Here is a 22131-nt window from a genome sequence, read left to right as displayed (position 1 = left end):
ATGCCAGAACTCTGTTAAAAACTATCAGTGGAGTTTATCAAAAGACAAAGACTGAGAGAGATGATGGACTTTGATATATTTGGCCTACAAGTAATGATGACAGGAGTCACACATGTAAGTACAGCCTTTAATGGAAAGTTTCAAGAAAGCAAAGAATAGAGGTTTAACACAGAGCTTGGAAAATATGCATATCTGTGGAGTGATGGAAGGAAACTATACCCAGAAAAGGAGACAAATAAGGCATGGTCAAAGAAAAACTGTAGTCTTTTATCATGAGAAATTACTTTCAAGTAAGAGTTGGAAGTCCATAGTAATAAAATTTGGAGACAAAAGCAAAACAAGAAGAATGAAGACCAAGACAAGTCTTTGGATCTGGAGATTTAATTTTTACCAGGGACCTTCGGCAGTAGAGTTTAGTCTAGTTTTTTTGCCTGAAGAGTTGCATTATCATCTGCTAAAATCCCTTACCCTCAGCATGGCTCAATATTTCCATAAAAGTCTTCCTACAAAAATGGAAAATGGGGTGATCATATAATTCCATATTTCTCAATGACATAATATTTAGTCTTACACCCAATTAGTAGAATTAATAATAACTGATTAGGGTTTTTCCACAGTCAGCAGCAAAAGTACTAAGTGACTATTACTAGTACATTACACATAAGGCGTGCACCATGACTGATCAGGTATGATTTGGCTTCATGTGTGTGGTTTTATCCATATGCCTGTATATTCCATAAAACCTTTCCACCTCTCTATTGTATACTAGTAATACAACCAAAAGCTTTCTAATCAAACAGCTCTGTCTTAATTCCATCCCTGTTATTGTATTTCTAGCTATTGCTCAGCATAAACCGAAAACAGAAAATGCCTAGATTTTAAATTACTTTTAATAAAAAAAATCAGCAAGTTACCTTTTGACTCCTGCTACAAGCTCTATGGTGAACAAGGACAGCCTAGGAAAACAAAACAAAACAATAAACTATGTAAAATAGAGAAAAAAAGAGATAGCACCAGGCCCAAGAAAAGCTTTTAGGAATGAGAGCATTCACCCTAAGTGTGAAAGCCCTGAAAAAGTGTCCTGGTAGGTTCAAGTACTGACTAAACGAATTCAACACGACAGCCTTCCAAAACATTGCTTCTAGATGAGAAGAAGGCAAAGAGGGAGGGAGAGAGACTCTTTGGAGATTGGCTGGTAAGGGAGGAAGAAGAACAGGTGGGGGCAGGGGTCCTGTAAGACAAAAAAGGGAGAAAATCAGGACACATATCCCTTTCCTAATAACAATGACAACAATGATGACAATCATACAATTCATTAGAGAAATTATATTTTCTATACTGATAGAAAAGGAAGGAGAATAAAACTTGGGTGGTCAAGACACAATAGAGAATACATAGATGTCATATTATAAAGTTGTGTACCTAAAATTTATATAATGTTTGAAGTCACGTTATCCCAATAAATGTAATAAAAATGCTTATAAAAACAAATGAGTCCATTATATACAAAAAAGAGAAAAAAGAAAAGGCTACCATTAAAACAGGGATCTTATAATGCACCAAATCAAAAAAATGGATACAAGAAATGTGAATAAAGACAAATCTCCTATTAAAAACATAAGAATCCAAAAACCTCTACTGATGGCAGTCTTCTTCCAACACTACACAAAAATAGCCATTAAGTAGAAGAAAACTGAATACAACGCTCTAAAATAAACAACTTTTAAAGACACATTTGTAGCTATAAAAAAATCTGAAAACACTTTGTGGTGATTGTGGAGGGGAGGTGAGTGGGGGGAGGTGAAAGAGGGTATAGGGGAGATAAATGATGGAACAAAAGAAAATTTAATTTAAAATACCTAAAAACAAATTAAAAAACCTAAAAGCCAGTGGCAAAAGAGAAATAGAAATTTAAAGAGAATTCACTGAACTCAGAAAAGATATGGAAAAAAAGACAAAATGAAGACTAATGCAGAAGATGCCAAAAAAAGAATAGAGTCAAAACCTACTAAAGGCATCGATGAACGGCAAGAAAGCAATCAAGAGAATAAAAATGAACCAATGAGCTTTTTCCTTTCTGTCTGGCCGAGGCCAATAGGTAAGCCAGGAGCTGCGGAGGAAGAAGCAGCGGATATAATGCGCTTTCTTCTCAGGATGCGCTGCCAGCAGCTTAGCCAGCTCTCTGCGCTCCACAGCACCCCTCCCCACAGCCCCGGCTCCATAAAACACACTGGCTGGAGACAAGGCCAAGCAAGGTTATGTCATATTATCGGATTCGTGTGCACTGTGTGGCCGAAAACGCCCTGTTCCTAGGGTGCGACCTCTGGCAAGCCTGTCCATCATGGTGTTGATTGGCTCGGGTCAAGTTTGCTCCAGGCTTCAGTCTGCTGCCCAGGAGCCAGCTGGCCGCCACTATAGGGATCTGAGAGTCCTGCATTCCTACTGGGTTGGTGAAGACATGCAGAAATTCTTTGAGGCTACCCTCATTGACGCATTCCCTAAGGCTATCTATCAGAAGTAATCCTGACACCCAAGGATCACCAAACCAGTCCACAAGCACAGAGAGATTCTAGGTCTGTGGTCTGCTGATCACCAGAGCCGTGACCTTGAAAAGGGCACCAAGTTCCACCACGTTATTGGTGGTTCTCACTGTCCAGCTTATTGAAGGTGTAATACTCTCCAGCTCCACCATCATGGCTAATATAAGTAATGTTTGTACAATTCTTACCCAATAAATCATTTAGGACAGTCAAAAAGAAACTAGTGAAAGCAAAAAGAATTAGATAGAAAGTGGTTGCATGGAACGACAGGAGAGAAAACATCCTATCTGAAACTGGAGTCCCTTAAGAAGAAAAACAAAACCATGGTAGATAATATATACAAAAATCTGATTCAATAAAGCTTTCTTTAAATATTGAAAGATCCCAACGGATATCTGGAAAATGTACTCAGAATGATCAACTCTGGTGTCCTAGTAAAGTAACAGACTTCAAATATAAAGAAAATAAATTGTCAGGGCTTTCAAGCAAAAAGATCAAATAACTTACAGTTGGGAGAATGAAACTGTCATCAGGCTTCTCAAGAAATAACATACAAAGCAAGGCAACAATGGGGCAGCATTTTTAAAAAACCTCAAGGGGAGAAAGTAAGAACCTAGAATTTTATCAGTAGGCAAACTTTTTCCCCAAGTGTCAAGGTTACAGTTTCAAGATGCAAGAGCAGGGAATTCTGCATCCATGAGCCCTTCCTGAGCAATCTATTGGACGATGCACTTCATCCAACCATGAGATGAATGGAAAAAAAATTAATGATGGGCCTCTCTCTCTTATATATATATATATATATATCTCAAAGACTAAAACACAGATTGTTTGGAGGGCTGATTACTAATGTACAGAGGCTATATGTTCCAAAGGAGAAGTAATGGAACTAAAAAATGGCGGAGGGGAGTAAAGTAGAATAACTATACTGATTGTTGTATGGACAAAAGGGTTAAGTTAAAGAATTTAATAAAAACTGATAAGCCAGATGAAAAAGGTTAAATATAAAGATGTGGGACTAAGTAGCATTAAACATTAAGTACAAAGGTAACTACTAGAAAAAAATACAACAAACTTAAATACAAAATTTTAAAAATTAATTAAATAGAGAAAAAGACATATCTTGTAGTGACAGTTATTAATAAACTAGCCTCGAAAATCATTAGGCCATGATGATTTTATAGGAGAATTATTTCAAGTCTTGAAAGAACAGATAATCCCAATGTTGAACACATGATTCCAGAGCATTGAAAATGAAGAAAATTACCAATTTCTTTAATAAAGCAAGTGTAACATGGATATTAAACATGAGAGCAATAGCACAAGAAAGAGACTATTGATACAAAATACTAAAGGAAATATTAACAAACATAATCTAATACCATATTTAAAAATAAATACAACATGACCAAATGAGATTTATTTCAGGAAAGCAAGCTTGAGTCAATGTTAGGATAGCCATTAATATTACCATATTAATAGAGCTAAGGAAAAAATCATTTATTATCTCCATAGCTACCAAAAAAGCATTTGACAAATTTCAATACTCATTCCTGATTTTTATAAAGCTCAAGAAAATATGCAATGAGGGATAATTTTTTAATGTGAATTAATCTGAATAAACATATATCTACATATCTGTCCACCGTCTGTCTGCCTATCTATCTATCTATCTATCTATCTATCTATCTATCTATCTATCATCTATCTATCTATCTATCTATCTATCTATCTATCTATCTATCTACTTTGGTATTAAAGAGAGTAATGAGAAAGCTATAGAGCATTTTCACTAACATCAGAGAAAGGATGAAGATGCCCGCTATTTCTGTTACTATTGAACATAGCCCTAGTAGTATTAAGCCAATGCAATCAGATAAGAGAAATCAATTAAAGACACAAAGGTAAAGAAGCAAAACAACCTCTATCTGTATATGATATGATAATGTACCTGAAATGTCATTGATGACAGCAGGATATATAATTAACACACAGAAGTCAATGCCCTTTATATACAAAAACATAACCAGTCAATGGTCATAATGGTAAAGAAACCCCAATTAAAAATAGCAACCGTGATGATCAAATACTTAGAAATAAACCTAAGAGTATGTGAACCTGAGCCAAGAAAAGCATTTTCCTTTGCTATAAAGGACATTAGTGATACATTTCAATAAAAATTCAGGTAATAGTATTTTACCAACGTTAATTTTCTGATTTTGATAATCACACTGAGAATACGTAAGAGAATGTCCTTGATATTATGAAATACACACTTAAGTATTTAGGGGTAAAGGGCCATCATATCTGCAACTTACTCTCAAATATTAAAAAAGCAGTTATATGGTTTTTAGAAAAAAACAAAATGTATATGTATATGTTTACATATACATATAACATGTAAACACACACATAGAGATAGAGACAAAGAGAGACAATGATAAAACAAATGTAATGAAATGTTAAAATTTGAAGAATTTAAAAGGTATACAGGAATTTTTGTACTATTTTTATAACTTATGTAAGTCTGAAATTGTTTCTCAACAAAAAACATTTAAGAGATATAAAGTAATAGCCCTAGCTAGTTTGGCTCAGTGGATAGAATGTCAGCTTGTGGACTGAAGGGTCCTGGGTTCGATTCCTGTCAAGGGCACATGCCCTGGCTGTGGGCTCAATTCCCAGTAGGGGCTGTGCAAGAGGCCGCCAGTCAATGATTCTTTCTTATCATTGATATTTCTATCTCTCTCTCCCTCTCTGAAATCAATAAAAACGTATTTAAAAAATCCAGCACTTCTGGAGACCAAATATACATTTACAAAAATAAAGTAATAAAAAGAAAGCAAGTGGTAGGGCCTTATATTGCTTATATAAATGATGGTATAATAGGAAGAATTATTTAATAACCATTGGGGGGAAAATAATTGAGCTAGACCTATTGCTGCAGATATCGAATGATCTCCAAGCTATATCAGCTTTAAAAAGCAAGATGCAGAATGGCGAATATATTGCATTTTTATGTGTGTGTTTAAAATGCATATGATTGGAGCCAGAAAGAGTACAGTGAAATAAAAAACGAAGCTCTGGAGATGACTGAAAAGGACAGGAAAACTGCCTACACGTCTCTGACCTTGTGTATCCGCACATGCGCATGTCCTGGAGCATCAGGACTAGGGAGCACCTTGTACAAATAGTTTATAGGGAGGGAGATATAAACCCAGAGAGGTGAAGCAATCTTACCAAGACCACATTCAACTGCAACAACTTGTCAAATTTCTTGACTCCAAGTTTAGTGTTGCTTCTTCAATTCATTCATTCCTCACTCGTTCATTTACAAACACCCACTGAAGGCTGTGCCAGCCACAAGGAACACAGGGTACATATACTCAGACATGGTCCCTGCTCACATAGTTAGAGGCAAAGACAGATATCAGGCAAGAAATCACACCAATTACAAATACTTTTTGAAGAGTATGGGAAAGTATATAGTAAGGGTGCAATTAGAAAACATAATGGAAGAACCAATTTCCATGTGAAGGGCAAAGCAGACTTATTCAAACAAGGGAAATTCAAATCGGGACCTGAACAATGAGTAGATTGGTATGTTAAGGGACAAAGGAGAACATTCCAGACAGAAGAAACAGCTTGTGCCAAGTTCCTAAGAAGGGTAGCATAGAAAGCAAACCAATGTTGGCTAGAGCGCATTGAACAAGGAGAACCGTATCCTAAGAGGCTCCGGCAGTAAGCAGGAACCAGATGGTACAGACTTTGCATGCCACATATTTGCTTTGCTCCTGACTCATGTCAACGGTCAAATAGATTAAGGAAGGAGAATATGCACACATTATTATTTAAGAGTTTGAACTCAGCTAGTATTTCTATGATGGGTGAGCTCCATTCCAAGAGTTAGGGTTCATATTTAAGACTCTGGCTCCTGAGAGAGCCTCTGAGGTTTAATAAAGCAGAGGTGACAATAGATCTTAGCTTTAGGTCAGATTAGGTAAATTGGATTCAGTCAGGTTAAATTAAGTTAGAATAAGTTGGATCATTCTGGCTGCTCAGTAAGGGACAGGATGTTGGGAGCAAGAATGAAACTCCTTGTAGGAGGTCTTTGCAAGTTGTCTAGATGGGACAGGAGGGAACTGTGGATTGGGAGGCTGGCTAAGAAGGGGACAAGCAGTGGGCAAGGTCAAGAGAATGGAAGGGAATGGTAACTGTCTTGGATGTGGGTGGTGAGGGAAAGAAAAATGTTAAGGACAGCATGTAGGGTTCTACTTGAGCACCTGAGTAGCTAGGGGTGCCATCGGCTGAGGGACCCACACTTTCAGTAGCACGAACATAAGCTTCTGTCAAATTAGCCAAATCTGATCTGGGCATAGCTGGCATCCATGCCACAGCCCCCTCTATTTCAGTTGAATAGATTCAGGGTTCAGGCATCTGCACTCAATTGCTCTTAGTTAAAAACAAAAACAAAAACCAGAAAATTATTATGCTTCCCCAAATTACTCTCCCAGGGCAAAACCAAAATGATTCACTGGGAAGCAGATGAAGAGAACAAGAATTGAACATCAATCCTATTCAAGTAATGAATACTTCATAAGCTCTGGCCCTCTGAACCCAAGGCGCACACTTATGCATTGCTAGTGGAAGGGCCTTCAGGTATGAACTATGAGCAATCTGCTGCTAACCTCGGGAAAAAATCGCCTCTCTCCAGTATTATGCACATACCCGGAGGACCTCTTGCAACTCTCTCAGAGTGTGAGCAGAACAGGCCACTCTGAGAACACATGGGGGTGTTGAACTCAAGGCCTCCCAGTGTGAGAAAAGCTGCCGGCCTCATTCTTCGCTGTAGCTCTGCATTTAGGTGTCTTATCCTGAAACAACCCCAGAACATTAGAGAACAAAGAGTCTTATTCACCTTCCATGCTCTGATTTATACAAGGGAACTGAGCGAGGCCTGACACAATATCAATACCACAAGTCAGAAAGTCCATGTCTGGGACACAGCTCGGCACTGAAGCCATGAGTCCACTCGATTCCCTTCAACTCTGCAGCCTGAGCTCCACGGGATTCCTGCGAGGGAGGACACCTCGGTGGGGGGAACAGATACCAAGAATTGACCATACGTTGGCTATATCCACCTCTGCCCATGGAGTCAGCCTTATATTGAGGCCAGATTTTCATGTGTCAGTTTTATTCTTAAAGGCAGAAGAGTACAAAGATGGTAGTCAACGAGGGTTTTGAACTCTGCCCCTATTGTGTGCCTGGGAGGATTCAGGACACTGCCTCCAACTCACCTTGCCAGCTCCTGCTGCCCCTTATAGGTGTCCTGAGGCCTCATCACTTTCCTGCACCTCCCACAGGCATTTGATGCCCCCATCACATGGGCATTTCTACTTCTACACCTTTGTGCAGGAGGAACCCCTTCTGAAATGCCCACACAGCCACTCTTGGCTAATCTCCTTCTTTCTTGCTGCAGGGACCCTCTGGATCCTGTCTCCTGTCTGAGGCCATTCAGGACCCCACCACTCAGAGGCCATGTTCTCCCCTTTAGGTCCCATGGCTATTCTCAGGATCTACTTCATGGAACTTCCCATTTACTTGGCAGGAACCGTACCTCCTGGCTTCTTAAAGGCAGCTACTGTCTCACCTGTCTTCACTCAATAAATACTTCAGTTTTATTGAAACAGACAAGATTCCATGATTCTGACACCTGGGACAGGCCACTGGAGTCTTAAGAGGGTCTGCTTGTATCACCCCTCAGGGCTCAGTATTCCTCCTCAAATGATTTCTTCCCTCCTCAGCTACATGTCAAAAGAGGCTTCATGGCAAATGAATCTCAGAAATGGAAGTGACCCTGAAGACCATCGAGGAACCACACTTAAAGCAAAATTCTTCTATCGCTGAATGCACAAACTGTAACATGCATACGAGTCACCTGAAGATCTTGTGAAAATGCGGATTCTGCTTCCGTTGGGTCAGGGTGGGGCCCAAGAGTCTCCGTGTCTCACTAGCTCCCGGGATGCCCACGCTGTGGGCCCAGTGTGATTCTGGGTAATGAGGTTCTTCAGCTCTCGGAAGCTCTGCATGACAGGAAGAGCTGCCCCTGCCTGAGTGCTTGGTGCTCTGGTGCATTATCTCACACAGTTCCACACTAGCCCTGTGACTAGGTGTTACTACTACCTTATTTTATAGATAAATGTCACAGAGGTCAAGGTCGCACAGCTAGCAACTGGTAGAGCCAGGAGTGAGCGAGCATGTCTGATTCCAAGGGCCCCCCTTCTCATCCTTTTTCCTCTTCTCCAACCACTGAGGGGGGTGGCGGGGGAAGTCAGCATCACTATTTGGAGGGGGTAAGGCTGAGGCTGAGGCATGTCTCCAGGCAGGAAGGCCCTGGATTTCTTTATTCTGCCACATCATCTCCACAAAGCAGAGACTCGGAATTCTACGGTTGTGTTCCAGACTCTGGAGCCCCAAGAACCCGAGAACATCAGTATTCTGGCCCACTTCTAGGTCACCATGAAATCCTGGCAACTGCTGATGGAGAGACCGTCTTCTCCTGGCCATGGACTCAGCTGGCATAGCGACGGCATTCCCACCACCTTCCCGGACTTGACAGCGCATAGCGTAGCTGTCAGGGTTTCTGAGACTTGGCAGTGAGCAGCAGAGAATGAGGGAAGCAACGCCAAGGGCTGGCTCCTGGGAAGGGGAGATTCCCAACTTGGATGACTGGTCAATGCCAAGAACAATGCCAGGAAGAGTCTGTACTGGCCACAAACCTCCCCACGGGCCAACTTGAGCCAGGGGTCACGGCAGGAGACAGCTCAGCCGCGGCACCAGTGAGCAACTGGAGAATGAGAAGAGCACAGCTCCGAGTGCTCGACCTCTGGCGGGGCCAGCCAGCCTTTGGGAGAACACCTTGATCCTCTCCCCTCTCCCCAGGAGGATTAAAGAGACCACCGCAACACGGTGCTGGAGGCCTCCTGTTGTGCTTCCCACTCCCGCCTGAGCAGAGGAGGAGTTGGGCTGGCAGAAGCTGAGGAGAGGGATGCTTCCTGATCTCAGCATACCAAAAAGACTTCTTTCTGCCGCTCTGCTGTACCTGGCTTACTCCTCTTTTGAGAACATCCCCATATTCGATGGGTAAAAGTTGAAACTTCCCAAGGCAAGGAGACTTCCAGTGCCTCCTGACCCTCCTCCTCTGCCCTGTAGTAGCTCCCCTCTCCTCACACCTGCCCAGTGCACCGTGCCAGCACCCTGCATGGGCCAAGGGCAGCAGGCCCACAAATTAGCATTAAACTGGGACACGTATGGGCCAACACCCAGCAAATGGTCTGATGGATGGGAACGTTTCTCTGTGTTACCATTCACCCAGGTAGTGAGAGTGGCTGAAGGCTTAGATACCACATCACCTATCAGTGTGGCGTTTCCGCCCAAGCGCTGCCATGAGAATGAGGTGTGGAGAAGTTGTGGACCATCTTCCTTGGTGCCTCGAGTGGCCTCCCAATGGCACATCAGGTGGTCCTACCTTGGAGGTGGGCTCTTGGGTGGCTTTGGAAGTAAGTCCAGAGCACCGTGCTCCTCAGATCGAGCTGTGAGGTTTAACTGCTGCTACAACTAATCTAGGCGGAGACAGGGTCCTGGGCCAGCGCCCTTTCTGCTTCCCGAGAGGTCATGGGTGTTCCTGTTAGGAGGGTCAACCTGGGAAAGGGGGTTTTGCCTTTAAGCAAAACTGTTGAGATTGCAAACATAAGTATCCAATGTTGAAACTCTCAAAGGTATTACGCTGAGTTCTCTTTTGCCTCGTTTCCTTTTATTTTGTTTGAACAGCAGTTACGTAGAGAAATGGATTCACTGGGGAAGCATCGGATTTAACATTCACGCAGACGTGTTTTTGCTTCTGATGCAATCCATTCTAACCAGTAAGACACCTTGTGATTTTGACTCAATTCTAACAAAATGTCATTCCCACTGATGCCACATAGGTTCCTGCGTGTGGGGCTGAGGGGCAGCCTGCGTGTGCTGGCCTGGAGCATGAGAAATACCGCTGAGGAACTGAGCACACCGAGTCATGCCTTGTTCTCGAGATTTAGCCATTCATCAGGAGTGAGCGGGCACGGAGGTGACGAAGGGAGCCGTCCCACATATGCAGAGCGGTAGGCCTTACACCTTGGGTGCCTCAGCCCAGAACCCACGAGTTTTCTGCTTGATTCCCACTCCCCCCTGCCCTCCCCTGGCCTATGGAGAGGGTACAGCAAAGAATGCTCCCAGCAGATTGGGTGGTTCGGCTTCTCAGAGGCCAATCTCAAGCAAGCCAGGCCCAGCCTTCCCTCTCTTGCTTCTCAGCTCACTGTTGCCATGGAGACCGGATGCCTCTGAGTTCTGCATTTTACCTGGAGTCCAGCCTTTAAACACCTTGGTTCAGTCACACCCACTCCCTTGGTTCCCAGAGTGTGGAAATATCTAAGCTGGGTTTCTTTAGCCAAATGGCTCGGGGTCCTCTTGCTATATCCACAGGATGGTCTGCGGGTCTTGCTCAGACCCCGGAGTGGGGGCGGCAGCCTGCATTTCTGTGGAAGCCCACACACTGGTTCTTTCCTTTTTAGAAGAGAAAACCTGACTTCGAACCCTGTACCACACAGAGCCATGGCAGTGCCCAGACATATGGGCCGTGGGAGAGATGAGCATACGCCAGGGGGTGCACGGGCTTGGGACTAGCACTGGGGCTGGAGAAAGGGCATGATCACTTTTCCCTTCTTTCCTGGATCATCCCTGTACATACAGATATACTGGGATTTCTCCCATCTTAACAACAAACAAACACATCTCGTTCTACATCACACTCCCTTCCAGTGACTGCCCTCATCCTCTACTCTCCTTCACATTAAAACTCTAAAGACTGTACCTGCAGTCCCCTATTCCTCTTCTCCCATTCTCTCATTTTTTATTTTTTTTTTATTATGAACGTTTCAAACATACCCCACAACAGAAAGGCTGGCACAGCGAGCACCCCTCCCCACTGCTCAGTTTTCCCAGACCATGTAGAAGCAACCCCAGACATCACCCATTCCCCCCTGCCTCAGTCGGGCAGGCTGCTGCACTCCCACCCAGAACAGCTCTTGCCAAGGTCACCAATGACCTCCAGGTTACACCCAGAGGTCACTGCTGGCTCATCTCACTGAGCCTCTTTACAGCATACTATAGCTCACTCTCTCCCTTGGAAACACTTGTTTTTCACTTGATTTCCAAGACACCACGCTGCCATGCTTTTCTCACTCGCAGTCCCGTTTGTAGGTCCCTCCTCATTGCCCCGACTTCTCCATGTTAAGGTACCAGTGGCTCCCTTCTCGAGCCCCTGGTTACCCGGAAAGTGACACTCCCTCCCAAGCCAAAGTCGCCCAGTCTCCTGGCTTCATGCCCCGTAAACTCCCACATTTATATTCCAGCCAGGACATCTCCCTGAACTTGAAGTTTCCATGTGGATTATTAATAAGCATCTAAAACTTAATATGAAGACAGAGTGAACTGACCTCGTCTTTAACCTCTGCCTAAACCCCGACCCTCCCACAGTCTTCCATCTGTCTAATGCCTCAGGCGAAAACCATTTTGTGTTTCCTGTGGCCCAGAGTGGAAACCAGAGCCACACTCTGACCTCAGCCTCCTGCTCTCTCAGCTCTGCTGCTCCAGTCTCGCAGCTGTCCCCATGCAAGCCAGGTGGGCACTGCATCCCTGCTCCCTCGGCCTGGGAGACCCTTCCCAGAAATCCAGCTGACTCCATCCTTCACCGCCTTTGACTTTGCTCAAATGTCACCTTTTCCTAAAATCTTCTGGATGCTCTTTTATAAACTGCAAACCCTCCCTCCCTTTCCCCACCTCATTTTGCTCCACAGTTCTCAACTCCATCCCAACATACTTCCTGCTGGATTTCTATGACCTCCTACTGTCTGCTGTGTCCTCAGCGCCTGGAACAGTGGCTGGCACAGAGCAGCTGCTCACGGGAAACGAATGCCTACATGGGCCACCGTGTGCCTCCTACAAAGGGGCAACCACTTTGGAGCTCCTGCCTTTTACAAAGGCTTTGGGATCCCCCTTTCCCTCTCTCATATGTAGACACATCCCCTTTCTCATACATAGATTCCCCCCTCTCCCTGGCCCCTGGGATGGTGGAAAGGACCCAGTGAACAGGGAAAAATGCCAGAAGACGAGCGGAACCCAGCACTTCACAGCCACTGCAAGCTGCCTGTGCAGAGGACAGCTGCAGTGAGCATGTGTGTGCTTGCTGCCACGGCCCGGGCCCCATAGGGCCTGAGGCCTGGGATGCACTGGCGGGGGGGAAGGGGGGTCACTGGGGTTAGCACTATTGATGTTGAGGGGCTTCTGGAAAGACTTCTGGCTCTTTCTACCAGACTCAAGGAAAAACACCACCTGCCTGAAAGATGTTAACCACACTGCCTAGTAGACTAGGGCCTCTGCAGTGTAGACAGACCCAGAAAAACGATTACAGGGGCATGCGCCTCCTTTCCGAAAGGAGAGGCCCCGCAGAGAGGGTGTTGGTGCTCTACTTCTTGGTCTGCCTCCTTTCCTCACTTCTTGTCTTGCAAAATGTACCTCTGATGAAGACAGCCATCGGTCACGGCGCACTCCCCAATGCGTGGTTCCACTGAGCCACAGCCCAGGCTCCGCCTCGGCTCCTCCCACTGTCAGGAGGCACGATCCCCAGGGGCTGGTACAGTCTTGGGAATGTGGAAGGGAACAGTGCTAACTGCTGGATGCTGGCCTGGCCAGTGAACTCACCCGCTCGGGTTTCAGTTTTTCACCTGGAACATGGGGATGACCGCAGTTGTCTAAGGTTGGAGGAGTCCTCACTGAAGCTGGTATGCACGCCTGTCTCCATAATGCCTCTGGGGCCCGTGTGATGGAACACGGGACCCGTGTCATCCCAGCTCCCAATGAAGGCCACCAATGCCATTTAGAACAGGGACCACCCATGTTTGGTTCTCAGGAAATCAATCCCATTCAAAATGCACATTAAATTCCATGATGTGGGTTGGTGGGGCAATGGTATTAACTTCAAAAGCACGTGTTGGCTACCCCGTTAGTTCTGATAATTTACGGGGTCTACACAATGGCCATGTGTCACCAGAAGGTCTTAGGCAAATGTAGGAAAAGAAGAAAAAAAATAAAGGAATAAAGGAAGAGGGACCAGAGAAGGCGGTGACTGGAACTGAGAGAAAAGAATAAGGAAAGGAAGAAATGGAATGGAAGAGAATTAGACTCCCACGATGGAGATAGGTGCCGTGTTCCAGGTCTCTGAGTGGTCCCTCCCCGGGGGTATTTACGTGGGGTGGGTGTGCTTCCAGGTGCCACTTAGAGTTGAACTTGGTTTGCTGTGAATGAAGGGAGAATGGAGCTTGGGCCTTTTCCAGAGATCTAGGTTGCATGGGGACTAAGGAGACCCTGACATTAGAAGAGCATCCTCATTTCCAAAGCAGCCCCCTCTGGCCCCTGGACACCACCACCCCGCCCCTCAGTCTCTTTGCTCATGAAACTGGTTACTATCTAAATAGAAAAATACATGGAAGGTACATTCCTGGAAAGAGGAGGTTTCAGGGGCCTTTGGGTGGCAGAGAATGGAGAAGACCTGGTAGAGATAATGGACAGGTAATGGACACGGGGAGTTCAGGCCATGCAAGCACAGGTGGGCAGGGTCAGGCCAAGGTAAGATGGGGAGATAATGAGCAGTAGCCACCGCAAAGCCTCCACACAGAGCAGGGTAAGCCCCCTGGATGCCCTAGGTGACAGTGACCTAAAGGACAGGTAGCCGTAGAGAATGAGCTTTATGTTGCTCTGACGGAGGTCCCGTTAATTTGAAGGCAGGCTTATGTCCACAGCCTGATAAATGCATGATCCGCTCCCCTGTGGCTCTGGTCCCATTTCCTCCTCTCGACCTCTTGGACCCCGCTGCTCACCCTGGCCTCCCTCCTACTTCCTGACGCCACGAGAAAGCTTCTACCTCAGGGCCTCCCTGTTGCCTCCGCCTGGGAGGCCGCTCTCTGCTTGATCACTACCTCATGCGAAAGGCCTTCTCTGACCACCGTGGCTTCCTACCTCACAACCCCCTGCCTCCCTTCACTTGTCATCAGGAACTAATTTTGTCTGCTTCCCCCCATGGATGATAAGCTCCATAAGAACAGATTCTGTTTTGTTTACTTCTGAAGATTGCTTAGCACATGCAAGCCTCATGAAATATTTGTTGAACGAATGTGTGAACCCAAAGCCGTAAGTATATATAACATGAGTTCTATTGATTGATTGGTGTTTCAGGGTGGACCGCCTCTACAAGGAGTAGGGGTAAGGGTGGGAAACCACTGCAGTTCAGAAACCCCGATTGCAACCTCCTGAGACCCCAAGGCAGGAGCACCCGGCTCAGCTGCTCCCAAATCCCTGAACCGCAGGAACTATGTGCGCTAATAAATGTTTGTTATTGTTTTAAAATGCTACCTGCTGGAGTGATTTCTTTCACAGTGGCAGATAATTCTCACAAAGGCATGGGGGTGGGCCAGCCCAGGTGTGAGTTGATATGGGACGACCAGGATTGTGTCTCTCACTGGTTAACTGCGCAGCCCCTTTCCGCTTCCGGAGCCAGCTGGTCCCAATTTGATTCTGCAACTCTTATTAGCCACAAATGCCACCCGTATCCTCAATAAACTTTATTTAGACACAAATAGACACAACAGAAAATACATACACAGATACAGATTATTTTCTCTACAGGATGAACAGACATCACAAAGGGAATTTAAAAAGTAGGTGCATGGAATGTAAGAAAATATTGCAAAGTCCTGGTTCACTCACACTTAACACAGACACATATTTCAGAGGGAGACAGGGATACTCCATCCCTACGGTAAGCTCAGTTGATCTGTAACAGTGCACAGGTGTTGGGAAGGTACTCTTGAAGTGACAGAATGCTCACAACACTAGCAGGACTCTGTTTAAACAAAAGACAGAATCGAGGAGCCGGACCCCGCACAGATGCTCTGCAAGCTGCCAGCGAGGTCCTAAAGCAGCTTGGCAGAAAGGCTACATTAGCTGTCATCTTGCGGCTTGAAGGTCTGCAGAACCTCCACCGTGGTGTGCGCGCCATAGAGAGTTTACAGAGACACACGGAGGACGTGGCGACTCGACATGCATGCTGGCTTCGAAACCCACGGTACAGAGCATTGACAACAGGTTATAAAATGTGGCTTTGGAAAAAAAAGGAATAATAGCCAAGAAGACAACGAATGCTTTGCAAATGCTGCACATCCACGGCAGTGCTTCCCACTGCGCCGCCGGGGGTCCCCACAGGGAGCCATCGGCCTCTGTGTCCTGCTCCACACCACGGTGGAGCGGGGTGGATGTCTCCTGCAAGTCTGTTATTGCCCTCTAAGGTCACTCCTGTCAGAGCCACGCCTGTCACCAGAACAAGCTGCAATGGAACCACCCCACACACTCCTGTCCCGACAGGCCTCCGGCCTCCACACCATCTTCGCATTTCAGATCGGGGGTCCCTAGGCAACCTCTGTATTTTAGTAAAAAATGGTTTCCACTGTACCCTTCGTGTGTCCTCTTCCTAATGTGACAAATCCGGATGAGATGAAGTTATGGAGATCAGCTCCTCCACTTCGGTAAGCATCCTTCCCATAATGTCCTGCAAGAAGACGGGGCAGAATTACCTGCGCATCCATGACACCACAAGGACCAGCTCACCAGCAGCAGCGCTGCACTGGATTTCCAGCCAGCGGCCAAGACAGAGGTAGAAGCAGTCAAGAAAAAATATATACATATACTTTTACAAATGTATATGTAAATATGTAATATATAATAAAAATATATAATATATTTCATCATATAAATATATAGTAATATATATCATAAATATACATATATTTAGATATAGTCAGTATATATTAATGTGCAACAAAGTGTGCATATATACATACATAGATATGCATATATATATATATGTATATATATATATATATATATATATATATATATATACACACACACACACACACACACACACACACATACACACGGCAATAAAGAAAAACCTTCTGGGAAGGTCACACTGCGAGTTGAAAGCAGAGTGGGTGGAGTGACACGTGGCTTGGTTTTGGCATTTCTGCCTGAGCACACCAGACATCAGTCTATTTGTCCTACCATCCTCTCCTATGCCTCAGCTTCCTTCTTTCTCTTTCTTGCCTTATTCATTTGTTTTCTTTCTTCCCAAAGCATGGAGGCAGGGGTGTGGTTGGGATGGCTCTATGAATGTGTATGTTTACGAGTCATAGCACATCTTATGGAACCACACAGCCTGGGGCTTAGGAGAAACCAGCATCACTGAAGCTGGCAAGTAGAATGGGTCCTGAAACATTGGAGAAAGAGTTCTGTGCTGGCCTGTCCTGAATTTCTGCAACAAGATCTATCCCTTGCAGCCTAGTGCATCGGCCTACCTGGGTGGTGTGAGGAAAGACTAAGGCAGGCTAAGATTCTGGAAGAAGAAATTAAAAGAGCAGGAGAGTTAATGTTCTGCTCTGACATTCGCAATACGCTTAAAATGTAGACACTGTGAAGAAAGACAGGACACCCTGAATGCCATCTTAGGTACGTACTTATTAAAATGGAGAAGAGCCATATCTTTGTCATGTTGCCTCAAGAGCGTATTAAAAACTGTACTTACAATCCTAACAACGTACAGAGCTACCCAAGATGTGAAGTGAAGTTAAAAGGTGGACAGGAATGCTATATTAAATACTAGAGGCCCAGTGCATGAAATTTGTGCACAGGTAAGGTCCCCAGTGGCTGCCGGCTGCCGGCCAGGGCCTCCCTTCCCCCAGCTGCCTGCCACTGCTGGCCCAGGCCTCCCTTCCTGCAGTTGGCCGGCCGGCCCCCTCCCCTGGTCGAACTTCTGGTCGAGGGGACACTTTGCATATTAGGCTTTTATTATATAGGATAATCACAAAGCTGCAGAAAATTCCCAGCAGTGCATTGAAAAGAAAAAGACTGAAAGAAAATACACCTGGTACTGACAACTGTCTTCAGGTAGTTGGAACACAACTTCTCTCCTTTCAATGTTTCTATATTTCCCAAGGTTTATTTTTCTATAACAAGTATGCAACTTTTATAATTTAAATAGGTGAAATGAATTTCTAATAGAAAAATGTGTGACTAGTGTAAAGGCAACGTAAACCATACTTTTTCTTAGCAGAGCACCTTGCGCATTAGCAGATCTCAAACTTGGGTGCAGGTCGGAATCATCTGGAAGTTTTTAAAAACACGGCTGTCTAGACACTACTCCAGGGTTCTGATCCATTTGGCGGGGCCTGGGCTCGGGGAAGCGTATTTGTGAGGAGCTCTCTAGGCGGCTGTCATGTGCCACGGGGAAGGAGAACGCTTCCTGGAGCACATGGAGACACGGCCTAAGTGCGTTTACTCACGAGGGCTCAAGGACCACCTGCTGGGACCCTGGTGGATGCCGGAACCACCCACTATGTAAGTTCCCAGCTCCCTAATGCCCCCTCGCCCTTCCTTCTCCCACATCAGCCATTCTCAAACCTGAGTGTGGATCAGAAAAAAACAGGAGGGCATGTTCAAACAGACTACCAGTCCCCTGCCAGAGTTTCTGGTTAGTAACATCTGGGAGGGGGCACAAGATTCTGCATTTGTGTCAAGTTGCCTGGGGATGCTGGGCCGCTGGGCCCAGGGACCAACTCTGGGAACCGCTGTCCCAGCGCATCAGGAGCATGAGAAAACGGTACCGCTGTTTCCTTCAGCCCCTCCACTCTGAATAAGTGTCTCACTCCTCAGGGCACACAGCTTTCCACGAGGAACTCTCTCGCGATAAAATACTGGGTTTGCAGCCCAGAATTTTATAGAAGAGAAGAATTATTGGAGCTGAACTAAGAGGCTTCTGCCCGGATCCCAAGCCATATCACAGCCCCAGAAACCAGACTCTAGAACTTAGAGAAACTCATCTTCCTCAGGGAATGAAGGAGGAAGGGAAGGGCTGTGGGAAGGGGTGAGCTACAAGTCCCAGGGACAGAGGGACCCTTGTCCTGTAACACAATCACTTTCTCTCCATCCCATCTCCTGACAACAGAACTGTAAGGAAAGGAAGTAATAAATCAGAACCCTCATAAATCTGGATCTCATTAATTCAGGACCTGTGGTACACCCTGCAGAATCTGGGCTGGTTTATTTTTGTGCTCCTTATAAATAAAAATTTTGATAAACAAATCAATATGGAGGAAGCTGGAACATAAAATGGTGCCTGTGCTACTTACAATTATCTTTATCTGTCAGCTGGAACAAGCGGCCTTGGGACTTTGCCCTAGTGCTTTGGGGCTGTGCTGTCAGAAAGGAAACTGACATTTCCTGATCACCTACTATGTGCCAGGCAGAGGGACAGCTGGAAATACAGCTTAATTTTTTGCACAATAATTATGAACACATTGTAGCATGATACAATTTACAAAGATTCTTCACATATGCTATTTATTTAACACTTGTATCACTACTGCATGGTAAATTGTCTAATACTGTTTATTTCCCCATTTTATTGATGGAAAATCTGAGGTCAAAGTCCACAATCTTTCCACAACTCGTACCCTTGGAACCTCACCCTGGGGCCTGCCGCGTGCCGTGGTGCTGAGTCGTCAGCTGGGACCCAGTGGGCACACTGAGCCAGAATTCCGCCTGCGGACGAACAAGTGCAGCGAAGTTGGAGCTCAGAAGTGTTGAGCTTCAAGGACTGAGGTTTTAAATTGAGAAAAGGAAGGATATGCTGAGGGGCCAGGATCAAGAGCATTGGACAGGAATAAAGAATTTATGGTCAAAGCAGTTTGGAAATCATTGAGTTAAATGAAAAGTAACCATGGAAACCATGTCCAGGGGCCTGCCCGTGAGCACCCCACTCTCCAGGGAGCCTTCAGACTTTTCAAAGTCGTCTCTTGGGACACTTTTGAGGAGGGCACAGTGGCAGTTTCTGCTTTTGCTCAAGCCAGGCTCCTCAGACGTGAACACATCAGACTTACCTGGATGGCACACAGACTGCCGGGTCCCAGTCCCGGAAGTCCTCCTGCAGTAGGTCAGAGGTGAGGCCTGATCATGTGCATTTCTAGCAAGTTCTCAGGTGATGCTGCTGATAACCCAGGACCGGGAACCACACTTTATGAATATTGTGTTAGAGAAAACTAGCCACAGGTCACTCCCCCGCTGGATACAGGAGGTCAAAGTCCAGAAGATTTATGTCTTCCGTGTCCTCCAAAGAGCTGGTTTAGCCTGAGCAAGGGCAGTGTGAGGAGAAGAATGGCTGGTAAAAGTGGAACCTACACAGTGGACAGTCAGAGAGAGGGGAGCCAGCCCCTTGTCTGCCCTGGTGATACACTGAGTTCATCAGGTGATGATGTGAATGGTATGAACGGGGATCACAGACTCCTTTAGCCACAACACAAACTACCAAGTCATTCTCCGTCTGGAAGTCCTGAGGCAGGAGGCCAAGGGAGTGCAGACACTCACCAAAGTGCATTTACAGAGAAATAGCTATATAATCAGCAGGGCTCCAGGGAGAAATATGCAAGAGCTCTGTGGGCACCCCTGTGCGGAGTGTGGGGACCCCTGCACTGAGTGAGAGCACGCCCATGTCACATCAGATGGCCCCGGCTAGTAACAAGGGTGGCCTCGGGCTGCACAGCATGCCCGCCACTGCCTGGACGGAACTGTACAAAGCGGCACAGCCGCCAGTCTGCCGCTTCCCCTCACCATCCCCATCACGAGGAGTCACAGCACAGCTGCCTGCAGGAGACAGGTGAGAACTAAAGAGAAGTCTGAGGCTTGTTCTGGGAGATGCTGGTGGCTCTGATCGCAAGGCAGCCCTGAGTGAGGAGGGGAAACGTTTCTGTGTAAAATAGATTTGCTATAAGAAACAGACGGGAAAATTAGGTAATATCTGAACGGTGATCTCAATAAGACTTAAGAGAACGTTGCATCTGTGAAATTACATCAACAGCCACAGAGAGAAGCAGACTAATCAGGAAAAGTTCAGCTCAGCTGCACTGTGGACAACAGAGGGGATGCTGAAGGAAACTGGTGAAGAAAACCCGAACAAGAGAGGTGGATGAAGGACAGAGAGACAGAAACAAGGGGAGAAAAGAAGGGACAGGGCATCTCCGGTAGCTACTATTTCTTTTTTTTTTTAATCTATATATATAAAAGGCTAATATGCTAAGTGTCCAACTGTCCTAACAGTATGATGTGCACTGACCACCAGGGGGCAGATGCTCAATGCAGGAGCTGTTGAGCTGCAGTGACTTGGCAGTGGCAGTTCTCAGGTGATGCACCCCAAAACCAGAGAGGAGGGAGCCCAATTCCTCTTGGGGCCGCACAATTCCACCTTCGGCCATGGGTTATGTTGTTGCTGGGGCCCTAAATCTGGTTTAATGCACATTTGCATTTGCATTCTACACCCTGTATGACAGCAACTTTGCAGAGTGCCCTCTCGCACTCCAGGAACCCTCGGGGGATGTCAGAGAGCCGATTTCGGCCTGATCCCTGCAGGCCAGGCCAAGGGACCCCTCCTGCTGAGGGACCCTGCTCACTCCACAGATGCCAGGGAGGGACCATGGGAGGCTGGCTCCAGGGCATATCTGGCCCGTCTCACCCAGTCCTGCCCCACTGGCCACCTTCTAATTAATTTCCTTTCAATGTGCATGAATCTGTGCACCGGGTCACTAGTATACCGTACTTTCCGGCATATAAGACAACTTTTTAACCCAGGAAAATCTTCTCAAAATCGGGGGTCTTATATGCTGGAAAATACGGTAGGTTAGAAAAATCTCTGACAATGTATATCAGATTGCTTAAAACCCAAATACCGTATTTTCTGGCGTATAAGACCCCCGACTTTTGAGATTTTCCTGAGTTAAAAAGTCGTCTTATATGCCAGAAAATACGGTACATATTTTTTATTTCAGAGAGGAAAGGAGGAGAGGGAGAGATAGATAGAAACATGAATGGTGAGAGGGAATCACTGATCGGCTGCCTCCTGCATGTCCGCACTCGGGATCGAACCTGTAACCTGGACATGTGCCCAGACCGGGAATCGAACTATGACCTCCTGGTTCATATGTTAATACTCAACCAGTGAGCCACGCTGGCTGGGCTGGAAGTTACTATTTCAGAAGGGGTAATTCAGATGAAATTATTAAAATTTATCTTTTCTGATGGAAGACTTTACTTTTTAGATTAACAAAAGGACCAAGCATCAGACTATATATTAGAAGGGCCAGTATCTAAGTATACTCTAGTGAAATCCCATTTAAAAACATAAAAGGAAAAAACCATTTTCATAAAACACCAAGCCCATAGGAAGTGAAACAACCTCCCCAGGGTTTTGAAAATTATTTCTGCAGAGGCAGGACAGGTACTGGTTGCAGAACACACTCTGGACACGCTGGCAAGATTCCAACCTCTTTATGCATCAGTCTCCTCAAATGCAAAAGGGAACCAATAATAATAATACCCATTTCATAGGTTGTTGAGAAGATTA

General features: G+C 45.6%; 1 protein-coding gene across 3 annotated transcripts in view; it reads right to left on the bottom strand.

Annotated features, from left to right (window-relative positions):
- The window catches only part of SHISA6 (shisa family member 6), a gene marked incomplete at both ends in the record, with an annotated part of 286328 nt that overhangs the window by 126090 nt on the left and 138107 nt on the right, over positions 1 to 22131 (bottom strand). For 2 of the 3 annotated variants that reach the window (XM_079797043.1, XM_079797044.1), the window contains one exon: positions 16135 to 16230. The exons of the other annotated variant lie outside the window; for it this stretch is intronic. In XM_079797043.1, coding sequence (XP_079653169.1) covers positions 16135 to 16230 — 96 coding nt within the window. The remainder of the gene's footprint in view (positions 1 to 16134; positions 16231 to 22131) is intronic. 3 annotated transcript variants of the gene reach the window in all.

The sequence above is a fragment of the Cnephaeus nilssonii genome (assembly GCF_951640355.1).
Source record: "Cnephaeus nilssonii genome assembly, chromosome: 19".
In the NCBI taxonomy this organism is placed as follows: domain Eukaryota; kingdom Metazoa; phylum Chordata; class Mammalia; order Chiroptera; family Vespertilionidae; genus Cnephaeus; species Cnephaeus nilssonii.
This window is presented reverse-complemented; position numbering and strand designations above follow the sequence as displayed.